This window comes from Microtus oregoni, unplaced genomic scaffold (genome assembly GCF_018167655.1).
Source record: "Microtus oregoni isolate MIOR12 unplaced genomic scaffold, Mior012 000005F_ref0000423, whole genome shotgun sequence".
Taxonomy (NCBI): domain Eukaryota; kingdom Metazoa; phylum Chordata; class Mammalia; order Rodentia; family Cricetidae; genus Microtus; species Microtus oregoni.
The window spans coordinates 64,349,183-64,362,572 of NW_024543064.1; the positions used below are offsets into that span (position 1 = coordinate 64,349,183).

Sequence of the window (13,390 nt, forward strand, 5' to 3'; positions counted from 1 at the left end):
AAGGCTCCGTGTTTCTTTCTCTTTTTTTTTTCAGGATAAACAACTGTGTGGGTGAAGACAACCACTGGCTCTTTCTGCAGCTGTGTTTCTACACTGAGCTTCTGACTTGCTACGCACTGATGTTTTCTTTCTGCCACTATTATTATTTTCTTCCACTAAAAAAGCGTAATTTGGTAAGACATGTTTATATCCACTGATGTTAGAGCAGCCGTGTACACCTGTAAACACGATGGCTCCTTAAACTACCGGAGTGGCGGGCAGAGATAACAAAGCTAGCCTTAGACCAGTGAGCTTCACACTACACAGAGACTGAGAAAGTGTTACACAAGTCTCTTTATAGCTGTTTGTGTTTAGATATCTTCAGAAAATAAAATGTTAGTTCTTTTGGTATAGGAGTTTAAAAATAACCTAAAATAGTGAAAACAAAGAAAAAGTATCAATTTCTTGTTTTTAAAATAAAAACAAACATAGATTAGTTTATTTACTTATTTTACTATTTTAAAAGTTTCTTTCTTCTCTCCTCCCAGATCCTTCCCACCTTCATGCCTACGCAAATTCAGGTTCTTGTTCTTGCTTGTGTTTCTCTCTCTCTCTCTCTCTCTCTCTCTCTCTCTCAAAACAGAAGAAAAAAACCAAAAAGACAGAACCACCAAACCATAACCAAAAGAATTGGACATAAAAAGCCTGTTTTGTGTAGGTCAGCTATTCCTGAGCATTAGGTCTGCCCTGGAGTGTGGATAATTAATTAAATTTTTACAGGTTCTCAAAAATAGTTAACTTTTTGAGAAGAGGACTCCTTTCTCTCGTTTTAGTTTTTGCTTTTTAAGACTAGATTATGGAATGTAGCCCAGGGTGACCGTGAACTCTTGACCTTCCTGCTCAGTCTCCTAAAGTGCTAAGATGACAGGCATGTGCCACTTTATCTGGTCCTCTTTGGTAGTAAGATGAATTTCTAGGATGTTCTAGAGCAGTGGTTCTCAACCTTCCTAATGCTATGACCCTTAAATGCTATGACACAGTTTCTTATGTTGTGGTGACCCCAACCATAAAATTAATTTTGTTGCTTCTTCATAACTGTAATTTTGCTACTGTTATGAGTTGTAATGTAAATATCTGGATGGTCTTAGGCAGCCCTTGTGAAAAGGTCCTTCAGCCCCCAAAAGGGTCACGACCCAAAAGTTAAGACCCAGTGTTCTATTGTTCCAGAGTTGCCTTTAGGTACACATCATTTGAGCATTGCCCAGACTTGCCTACATGGTGAGGATGCTAGCAGCTCCAGAGCCTTTGGTTCACCTGTCTCAACACTGTGCTGTGGGCTTCTCATGTTAGTGTTTCTAGTATTTATAAGAGAAAATTGAGGATAATGGAGTAAATAAGGTACCGGACACAGAAAGGGAAAGATTACCCAACTGATTTTGGTTACAGAGCTGGGATTGAGCACAACCCTGTGTTACTTTTCATTTTATTTGGACTTTAGTTGTAGTTTTAAAAAATGCCGTGTGTGTGTGTGTGTGTGTGTGTGTGTGTGTGAGAGAGAGAGAGAGAGAGGGGGGGGGTGGGAGAGGGAGAAAGAGAGAAACACAGAGATAGAGACAGAGGTGGGGAAAGCCGGAAAAGAGAGAGCACATGCAAGTCCAGAGATATAAGAGAGAAAGAGAAAGAAGAACAGGTGGAGGGGTACTTTTTCTGTACTATTTACACTCTTTATGGCTTTGCGTTTGACATGCCATATATAGGTGTGTCGTTAAACTGTGTAATGCAAGTGATGGGAGTCTCAATTTTGTGTGTAGTTGCTTTTGGTGCACAGGCTTGTTCTGAGACTTGACTGTTGTGTGTGACTGCTGACCTCAGTGGGGATCTGACTTGAATATGATTGGATTGTGATTGTTAAATATGGTGTACCTTATTAAAGCTGGGTCCAATAGCTGGATCAAATTCAAAGGACAGTTTTGCTTCTTATTGGCACTGATCTTTACCCTAGCTCCTCATGCAAGCTGGATGAGTGCTTTGCCACTGAGCTGTAGCCCGAGCTTGGTTCTTTGTTTTGAGACAGGACTCACTAATTGGCCAGGTCCATCTTGACCTTAGTTTCACTCTGGTGCCCAGACAAACTTGGAACTTGTAGTCTTCCCCTCTTCCCTCAGAAAAGATGACTGTAAATGTGAATGTGAATCTTTGGCATTTTTCACACTGCGAATACAGTTCCTGTTTCTATTAGGGTTTTAGAAATGTTTCATCTTGCTTAAGGTTAATTTGCGGCATGATTGGTGTTAGTTAGAACATGTGAGTTCTCCAAGAAAACTGTTTGTGTTATAATTGGGCCTCAGAAGTATCTTAAAATTGTTCAGTGGACTGAAGATCACAGTTTTCCAAAAAGCTAGAGAAAAGATGTAAGAACAGTCAGTGGAGAGGAAAAGATCCTGAAGAGAGACCAACTTGCAGGGCAGGGCGGGGCCGCAGCCTCTGCCCCTGGAGGTTAATTGGATCTCCACAGTTAGCTGATTTTGTCAGTAGGTTTTACTGGGGGATAAGACAGCTGTTCTCGTTTTTCCATGCGTAGTCTATGGCTTCTTTTGTGTTACAACAAAGTTGAGTGGTGGTGACAGACTACCTGACTGGCAAAACTCAAAAATATTAAAGATTTGGTTCTCAGTATTAAGTGTGCTGACCATGGTAGTGGAAAACTCACTTTGAAAACAGATGTGCTAGGTGCAAATGCTTAGCTTCTCTTCTTGTGTATGTAACTTAACAGATTCCGTAACTCCTCTGATTGTAACTTCATGCTCTGAAAAATGTGAATGATAATGAAACTGAATAAGTTAATAACTATATACAGCCAGGCATGTTTGTTTTTGTCTATCCTAGAACTCTGGAGGCTGATTGCAGGAGCATCAGCAGTTCAGAGTCAGCTCAGCTACATAGCAAGTTTGAGGCTTGATAAGGCTAGATAGATAAGACCTTATCTGAAAAAGTTAAAGCAACTAAGAAAAAAATATATGCAAAAGTCTGGTAAATAGTAGATGTTTACCTTATGTTACATTGGTTTTACTAAAACCCTCAGAAGCAGAGAATATTTTCTTTAGCCGCTTCATTTTCATGGAAAAATTATAAACCATTGAACAATATTATTGGGGGTTTGGTGACAGATAAAAGAAATTCCAGTAACAACAAAAAAATGGCACAATAGTACTTATACGGAAGATTTAGAAATTTGAAATTGCAAGAACTTTTTTTTCTTGAATACTCGGCAGTGAGAACACAGCTTAGTGAATAGAGCCCTTGTGCCTAGTGTGGCTGCACACACTGTCATCCCAGCGCCGGAGCTTATGACCAGCGCTCTAGCCTAATGGGTGGACTTCACATCAGTGGGGGACCCTGCCTAACATTGTCCTCTGTGTCACCCAGCGTTTACATGGACCTGCACACACGTGAACATGCACACTGTGTGCACACACACAACATAAAAGATCACACGGTTCAGTCTAGTTTTTCCTGTTGACTTCTGATTTATTAATGGTAGCTTTTCTACTCTCTTGAGTTTTTAATTCTGTTACTTAGTACCTTGCACTTTTAGAATTTCCATTTGTTACTATTTCTCATAGATCAGTTTTCTACGGAAATTTCTGCATTTTGCCATTTTCTTGAACATTTTTAATGTTATTTCTTAATATTTTTAAGATTTATTTTTAAGATTAATTTACTTACTATGTATACAATGTTCTGCCTGCATATATTCCTGCAGAGCAGAGGAGGGCACCAGAGCTCATTACAAATGTTTATGAGCCCCCACGTGAGTGCTGGGGATTGAGCCCAGGACCTCTGGAAGAGCAGCCAGTGCTGTAACCTCTGACTCATCTCCCTGGCCCTTTTTAATTTTATTTCATGTGAATGAATGTAGTGCACCACATGCTTGTCTGGTGCCATGGAGGTAATCTGGGAAGGATGCCCTGGATTTGGAGTTGGGGTTGGTTGTATGCCACTGTTTGGGGTGCTGGGAATCCAACCCACATTGTCTTGTGTTAACCACTGAACCATTTTTCCAGTCCCTTCTTGAACATTTTATTTAAAGTTATTTTTATGTCCATACCAGATATTAGTCCTATACCCTGATAGACCAATTAAAATTTTATTGAGTACTGGGCAAATTGTATGGCCTGTTGTGAAGATGTTGATGTGTTTTAACTCCAGATTTAATTTACTCTTCTTATTTTCTTCTGTATAAGATAAAGGAGAATGTTTATCTTGACCCCATCAGATGACATGTTTTCCTCATTGTGAATTGGGCTTAGTGAGGTGACTTTTTAGGAGAACATCGTGCATTTTTATTTTGTAGGCTGTTTGGTTGCTAAGTTTTATGAAGGACTAGTTTCAATTTTCTGTTACTCCTCTTTGTATCTTCCTGGGGTTTCGACTGGTGGGCTGAGGTGTCTGTTGTGGATTGTGTTCTCCAGTGCCCTCCCCATGCAAGAGAGCATGCAGTAAAGAAGGTCCCGTTGCCTTTGAGGCGTCTTTGCCCTGGGATCTTGGCCTATATTCAGGTTCTGTCTGGATTGGCTGCTGTCACTGTGTTGCATAGCTGTTCATGGACTGGATTTATCTCACTTTTCACATAGTTGGGGTGTTGTGGGATCCCACACTTGTACACTGTTGAAAATGTATTGCTGTGATTGGTGTAATAAAAAGCCGAATGGCCAATAGCTAGACAGGAGGTATAGGTGGGACTTCTGGGCAGAGAGAGAGAGGAAGTAGGAGATGAATCTAGGCACTCAACAGACATCAAAATAAGGAGGAAGTCAGACAGACAGAATGAAAGAAAGGTAAGCCAATAGGCAAAATGTAGATTAAAATAAATAAGTTAATTTAAGTTATAAGAGCTAGTAGGACGAGCCTAAGCTAAAGCCGAGCTTTCATAATTAATAATTAATAATTAGTCTCTGTGTCATTATTTGGGAGCTGGAGGCCAACAACAAAGCTTGTGTTACATTGGGAAACTTAGTCTCCTACAGAGATTCTCTCACAGAGGTCGGTGGCAGCAAAGCTTTCGTTACTGTTTTTTTTTTTTTTTTTTTTGCATGTGATTCTAATCATTGCTGCCTAATTGTGCAACACCAAGGGGCAACACGGCTGCTCTAACCTATGTAACAAGGGTTCTTTGAAGTTTGAAAACTTATGTGGCCCTAAGGTTTGAATTCTGTTGGGCTCTGGACATACTTCATAGTGAGATAGAGATTAGCAAAACAGAAGAAAAACAGTGTGAACCAGGAAAACTACAGGCTGCTCGGTGGAATGGTCAAATTTGAGGTTAAGTCTGCTGTAAAATACTGACTATGGCAAGTGTTGTTGGGCTAAGTAATATTCCACTGTTGTTTTTATAGAAGTCCTTTTGAAGGTGACATTGTAAAAAGTTACCACTAATTTCAGTGGGGAAGCCACCAGTATCACATTGACTTTTACAGACATTGTAGTCCATATGTATTTATAGGACTTTCTTCATAACCTTTTCATATTTCCTATGATCAATAAAAACCTGTGTCCTGCTTTTGAGGATGTGTGGACTATAGGCCGGATTGAGCCAGCCCTCTCTCATCCATCTCCTATCTCTAGTTACTTGAGATGTGCAGTGAAGACCCCAGAGATCCTGAGCTCATTTGGAGTTAATGGTTCCTGGGCATCTTTTGTGCAGCAGGTGTGTGCTTGACCCTGATCCCATACTTCTCTCCTAAAAGAAGTGAGGTTTCTCCCTGCTTTTTCTGGATGCTCTTTCATGTAGACAGGTGGCAGTAGAGCCTCTTTCCTCCTGTCTTCATCCCGAAGCTGAGTGCTTGTCTTCTAGGTTCGGAAAGACTGTGTTATCAACTCTTGGGTACAGGATAGTTTTTAAGATGAAAGTGTTTATTCACTTACAAGAATATAATTGCCTATGAATGGCACTTGCGCAGTGTCCGTGAGAATCTGGTTGTTATGAATACCTCTTGAGAAAGAAAATTGAGAGAAAGCAGGCTGTTTGCAAATTTTGGGTAATGAACCATTTGGGAATCTGATTTTCCATTTTTTTTTTCTGTTTTTAGGAGATCTCTTTCTGAGATGGAGTACTTTAGTTTCTTTACAATTATCCCCAGGTTTTCCTTTTTCTTATAGTAACTTCATGCTTAAAAAAAATATCGTATTTCCCCCTGTAGTGTTGGGGAATGAGCCTAAGTTCTGTGCATGCTGGGCAAACCCTCCACCACTAGATTGCCCACCTGCCTCATACTTCTTAATCTTTACCGTCAAAAGACCACCTTGCCTGGATGTTTGTGAAGTTTTGGGGAAATACTTGAACATATTCATTGTTGAGGGAAGGAAGCTATAGAAAGTGTAATGGGTAAGGCATAGTTCAATGTGAATTGATACCCCAAATAGAATTTGTTTGTTTGTTTGGTTTTGGTTTTTCGAGACAGGTTTTTTTTTTGTGTAGCTTTGGAGCCTGTCCTGGAACTCGCTCTGTAGTCCAGGCTGGCCTTGAACTCATAGAGATCCACTTGCCTCTGCCTCCCTAGGGCTGGGATTACATGTGTGCGCCACCTGGCAGGATTTCTTTCTTAAACTAATTTATATTGCAGTTCTTCTGCTAGGAAAGCCCATGAAGTTTCTATGTTTTATCCTCATTGAAAACAGTAATTTAAAAACTACAGGAACTGGATAGATGGCTTTGTGTTGAGAGCACTTGCTGCTCTTGCAGAGGATGCTGGTTTGGTTCTCATCACTCACCTAGTGGTTCCTAACTATCTCTAGCTGCTGTTGATCCGACACCCTCCCCTGGGGTCTGTACACCAGGAACACAGGTCGTATACATATAAGGATGCAAAAGACTTATATCATGATATAAAATGACTAGATCTTAAGTTAAAAAATTCCCAAGATCTCATTTGATGTGAGAAAATAATAAATAGGTATGTAGAATTTACCAGAAATTTGAGTAACAGGCTTGTTTTTTTTTTTTTTAGCAAATACAATAAAATAATCAGTTTTGGAAAATATGTAAAGCATAAGCTTTGAGTCGTTAGGCACTGAATTTGTTTGCCTTCTTCATGACAGTGTAATGCTGGATTTTTCTTAAAACTCTTGGAATTGATGTCATATTTTAATTATTGGGATAAAAATTATTATAGGATTTAGCAAACTCATTGTTTGTGAGATAATTTACTATTCTAATTAAGTACATTAAATGGAGATTGAAGACAGTAAACTTTCATCTTTGGCCAAGGTCTGTATTTGACTGTTACAATACACTTATTTTTAAGGGTTTCATCAGCAGATGTTTAGTCACTTGGTGTATTACTGAAATAAAAGAAAACTGCAGATTCTTAATTAAATATGAAGGCAGGTATCATTGTATTTAGCGTAAACTCTCAAGTTATATCTAGGGCATAAATCTTTCAGCAGTCATGTATTTTCCAACTTTTATCTTCGATTAGATAATTCTTTCTTGTATATTATTGGAATAGCGGAGTGCCCTTGAGACTGTGAGATGGTGGGGACTCAGAGATCTGTGCTTATCTGTGCTGAGAAGCCATTTGACAAGATGCCTGGGGCCAGTGCCTCCTGAGGGAACAGTGTCTCATGTAGCCTAACCTGGCTCAAACTTGCTGTGTATCTCCCTGCCTCCACCCCCAAGTGAAAGCATTGTAGGTATGTGCACCATGACTGGTGTGCCTGAAAAATTTTTAGACAATTTTATACTAGCATTTAAAAAATTTTAAATATAGATTTGAAATATACTGTCATACTACAAAATTTGCTCTTCAAAGAATAACAAGTTAATAGTCATATTTGGATGAATTCTTACTTTTTTTGAGGCAGCCTGCATTTATATTTTTATCTAACATAAAGATTGTTCATTCTATCATACAAAGATGTCATAGTAGTTTAATTTTTTTTTTAAAAAATGTATACCCACTGGCACTAGTTATTGTAGACAGTAATTACTATCTATGAGAGGGTCAGGAGTATTTTGAGTAAATAATCTGTAGTGCTAGGAGTAGAGGGTACACAGCCAGTCATTTGTGGAATGCCACTTCAGGTCTAAAATTAAGCTTTTAAAATTGTTTTTAGATGAAGTATATTCAAATTAACTTCTGATTGATTATTTTATAGTTATTTTTATGTGAAGGGCAAAATCAAACAAACTGCATTTAATGACATGAGAGCAGGGGTGACAGGAGGGGAAGAGAGGAGAGAGAATTTAAACAGCTGACTTGCTAATATTTGTAGAGGAAAATGAATAGTGCTCAGTGGCCAGACTCTGCTACTAGCAAGATCTATTACTGCTGTCCTGACTGGTGCGTGTCTGCGGATTTTGTGTCTTAGAATTATGCTACACAATTCTTTGCCTAGGCTTTTGTCTAATAAAAACAAAGATAACCAGAAGAATTGATTGCAAGTACCTTTAGATATTTCTAAGTCTCAATATAATTTAAAAAGTATTTGTTTATAATCAGCCTTAAAGGTAATCTGACTTCTTCTGCTGTTTATTACTATTTCAATACTTGAGGCCTTAATGGTCTTCATTTACTTAGCATATGCAAGGTCAGTTGTTTGTTATGGCCCTGAAAATGGAGAATATTGATGAAATACATATTTAGCTTTATGAAATTTTGATGAGTAAAATAAAGAAGAGTGTGGGATTAAAATCAATATGGAAAAATAAACTTTTATTTTATTTTAGTGTAGTTTAGTTTATTAGTGTGGAGGAAATATAGCGTCTTTGTTCATGTGTGCTAGGGATGCTCTCTGTAACATCCACAGATATTGGTGGACAAAAGCAGTCAACGCTAGCGGTTGTCAGTTCTTTATGGCAGTGTATTATTTTTCTGTCTTGACAGATGGAGCATAGAAACTTTGTAGCAAGCCCTGAGATGCGCTATAATAACAGGTTAGCTGTGTATGTCTCCATGAGACAGTTTCTGTGGCATCTAGTTGTAAACAGAGCAGCATTTAACATGGAAGACATAGCAGCTCTCGCATCTGAGACTGTCAGCCTCTGAGTTTAAATGGTTAAAACGCGGGAGCAGTGTTGTCATTCTGCCAAACACTGTAGGGCTGCACCTAGTTGTGAATTTAACAGGAAAATATATTACTCAGTTTCTTATGAATTGCTCCAACTTTTTAAAGAAATTCTACTGATAAAATATGGTAAGACAACAAGTTTTGTTTTTCTTTAGTATTCACTGTTTGCCTGGAAATCAGGTGTTGGTTGCATTTGCTCTATGATAACGAAGTTGCATGTGCATATATACAAAATGTAATGTTTGATTCTGGGTATTCAGATGTAATGAAACTGAGAGAGTTTCTGTTTCTTCAGAGAAGGTGAGAGGACAGAGAATTACAGAATAAACTTATAAGCACTCCACCTATATTTTGGAATTGATGAAAGGCCCAGATATGCAGATTAATAATACAACTGTAAGGATTTTAACACTAGAATAAAATGTATTCTTATTATAAAATAAATTTTTATATCAACATTAGTCTCTGCATATGAAATTGATTAGTCATTGTGAAAACTCAAATCTATTTGTTAGATATGTCAGATATGATGCAATTTATTTCTTGGAAAACCAAAGAACCCAAATCCCTCAGTGTTAGACTGGTTTGCATTGGGCTAGGGCAGTCATTTTAAAAGAATTTTGTTTCTGTTTTAAACTCTAAAATATGTAGTCTCTATATATTATGTCATTTAAATTTTTATGATTACAACTTCCCTTTTTACTGTTGTACCCTTTATATATTCATGAACAGTTCTACATGTAGAAGTGAGAACAAACATTAAAATATACAGGCCGGCGAGCAGGCCACAGTGCTATGTGGGCAGTATTGGAAATATGTTCAATTTGTTAAATATAGCTAATATCCACTCTTGTGGCATTGGTTTAAATATTTGTAATATCCCATTGAAAATAATGTATTTCTGTTGGTGGGCAGGCACATTGTTCTCAGTCTTACTCATGTCAAGCAGTCCTCACATCTTTTCTGTCTAGTGTCTGTGGTTCACTTAGTTTTATAGCTCAAGTATCTCAATATATGGACAAAAGATGAAATTTAGAATTTCCGTGTTAGCAGATTAGAAGTAGAGAACTTCTTTTATCAGAAGAAAGTTTTCCAAAACCCAGGGAAACAAAGTCCTCACAATCCAGCATTGTGAACTGAAGAAATGCTGACTTCTTGCTCTGTGATGGATAGTTAGACCTGGAGACTGTGATGGACAGTTAGACCTGGAGACTCTTTGATAGACAGTTAGACCTGGAGACTCTTTGATGGACAGTTAGACCTGGAGACTGTGATGGACAGTTAGACCTGGAGACTGTGATGGACAGTTAGACCTGGAGACTCTGTGATGGACAGTTAGACCTGGAGACTCTGTGATGGACAGTTAGACCTGGAGACTCTGTGATGGACAGTTAGACCTGGAGACTGTGATGGACGTAGACCTGGAGACTCTGTGATGGACAGTTAGACCTGGAGACTCTGTGATGGACAGTTAGACCTGGAGACTCTGTGATGGACAGTTAGACCTGGAGACTGTGATGGACGTAGACCTGGAGACTCTGTGATGGACAGTTAGACCTGGAGACTCTGTGATGGACAGTTAGACCTGGAGACTGTGATGGACAGTTAGACCTGGAGACTCTGTGATGGACAGTTAGACCTGGAGACTCTGTGATGGACAGTTAGACCTGGAGACTCTGTGATGGACAGTTAGACCTGGAGACTGTGATGGACGTAGACCTGGAGACTCTGTGATGGACAGTTAGACCTGGAGACTCTGTGATGGACAGTTAGACCTGGAGACTGTGATGGACAGTTAGACCTGGAGACTCTGTGATGAACAGTTAGACCTGGAGACTGTGATGGACAGTTAGACCTGGAGACTCTGTGATGGACAGTTAGACCTGGAGACTCTGTGATGGACAGTTAGACCTGGAGACTCTGTGATGGACAGTTAGACCTGGAGACTGTGATGGACGTAGACCTGGAGACTCTGTGATGGACAGTTAGACCTGGAGACTCTGTGATGGACAGTTAGACCTGGAGACTCTGTGATGGACAGTTAGACCTTGAGACTGTGATGGACAGTTAGACCTGGAGACTCTGTGATGGACGTAGACCTGGAGACTCTGTGATGGACAGTTAGACCTGGAGACTCTGTGATGGAGAATATTCTACAGAATCATTTTTATTTCTATTCAATGAAATTAGCACCAACATGCCTCCAAGGAAAGATTATAAAACCCAAGAAGTCCTTGAGAAAAAAAATCTAACTCTTGAATACTTAGCTGGGGGAAATGCCATGTGCTAGTATTTGCTAGTTGTACCTGAGTTATATTTATTTAACAAATTAATTATGAATGGTGTGCCATGCTTATATTAGTATGGTAAGGCTAGTGTAACAAAATACCACAGACTGTGTGGCTTAGAAAAAATTTGTCCATTCTAATTTTGATGACTGTAAGTCCAAGGTTATGGTGCCAGTAGATCTGACTGTTCCTTGTTTCTCTGGCTTATAGACACCTACCATCCCACTGTGTCCTCAGTGGTCTTTCCTCTGTGTAGAAGAGTCCTGGACCTTCTTTCTATGCCCACGTGTCCTCCCTTTTGAGGGCATCAGTCATATTGGAGGAGTACCCACTTCAGTGTCACAGCTTCAAAAGCTCCATCTCCAAATATAGTCAGGTTCTGTGGTACTCACGTGCTGAGGTGTTGGGGGTTAGGACCTTGACACATGATGTTGATGCCATGTTCACCCCGTAACACTGTTAGCAAAGATTCTGAGCACAAATGCTTCTTGATGCTGATACATTTGATAAGGCAATTTGGAACTTTAAAATTGCTCTGTGTAAAAGAAAGAAACAAAAGGCAGAGTTTAGTATTGATATAAGTTACACATGTGTGAACTTGGAGTCCAGTTTTCTAACATTATAAAAGTGATAAGCAATTTCTATATTATTTTTTATTCTACAGGTAATTTAAATATATCACCAAATGCACATATAGTTTTAAAAATAGATGATTTTAGTTTTATCACATTAATAACATTTGTAAATTATAGTTGGTTAAAAAAAAACGTTTCTATCTTTTCATAGGAAGCAGATAGGCCAGATTTTATTTGATTCAAAGTAGTCAGTTCAGAATAGTAATTTCTGCATACCCATGTCTCAAATCATTCTACCATGTAAACCATGTACTAAAGACCCAGAGACTTATGGGAAATGAAGGCACAGCACCCCAAACCATTGTCAGTAACTCTCAAAAGGATAAAACCTAACAAAAACAGCAGTGTAGTTTCAGACCTGCCAGATGGCCGGGAAGCACAAGTACGTGGTTAACCTTGGAGCTTGGGTTGGGGTGTGGACTCGGGCTTTTTGTGTGCGTGAGTACGGGAAGGATGTCAGGATGCAGGCACTGTGATGTTGGAAGAAGAGCAGCTCTGACTTGTGCATGGGCACGGCTCACGTGATAAGCTCCCGGAGATGTTTGGGGAGTGAATGTATTTTGAGTGTTCCTCATGGCTTGAATTAGTAGGGTGGATTTTCTTTGTTCATCTGGAGTTTCTCGCACATGAGATGAACAAGAAACACACAGTTCTTGTAATGCTCAAGTTGTTGCTTCATGTGTGAAGTACATTGCTTCTCATTTTTATCTTTTGTAAGTATTCAGAATTTGACAGCCTAGTATTTGAGTGCTACATAACAGTCCAAGTGGCTTGGTAAGTTTTAAATTTTCTAGGCTAATGAATAAGTGTTGAAGGTATAGAACAAGATGTTTTCTGTGAGTCTAATGCTTTATCCACAGAAAGACATCAGTCCTTCATTTTAAGCAAACACTGTTCCTTCAGTGGCCACCTAATATTTTATTTTCTGTTACTTATTTATTTATTCTTCAGAAATTGGGCTTCATGCTATCCAGCTTGACCTTGGCTACCTTGTCCTCCCTCCTTTATCTCCCAAATCTCTGACCCACCATACCTGGCCCTACCTTTTGGGATCGCTACAACACCATTAATCCCTACCCTAAATCAGGAAAAGACCATCAGCACCCAGTGGTTGGTTGTATTGGGCACCCTTCCACTCCACCTGTTGCATCTAAGAACTGGCTGTTTTACTCCAAGTTTAACGGCTTGTTAAGCTCCTGGAGAATCCTAAGTCTTTGACTCCCTCTGGTTTGTTCAGTAACCATGATGCTAAATGAAGTGGTTTTCTTTTTGTCATTAGAACCCAGTTCACTTTAAGAATCCTCGGTTCCACTCCCTGGAAATGGCCAAATGACCTTTGTCTTAACACAGTTCCCGTTCCCACCATGTTCCTTTTCCATCTCTGCAGTAACCTATGGTTCCTGGGTGTGTTGAGCACAT

The 13,390-nt window shown here is 39.2% G+C and overlaps 1 protein-coding gene across 3 annotated transcripts in view; it reads left to right on the forward strand.

Moving 5' to 3' along the window:
* Zdhhc21 (zinc finger DHHC-type palmitoyltransferase 21) overlaps positions 1 to 13,390 on the forward strand; it is a 48,538-nt gene that overhangs the window by 21,008 nt on the left and 14,140 nt on the right. For all 3 annotated transcript variants that reach the window (XM_041651505.1, XM_041651504.1, XM_041651506.1), the window contains one exon: positions 35 to 173. In XM_041651505.1, the coding sequence (XP_041507439.1) occupies positions 35 to 173 (139 nt within the window). The remainder of the gene's footprint in view (positions 1 to 34; positions 174 to 13,390) is intronic.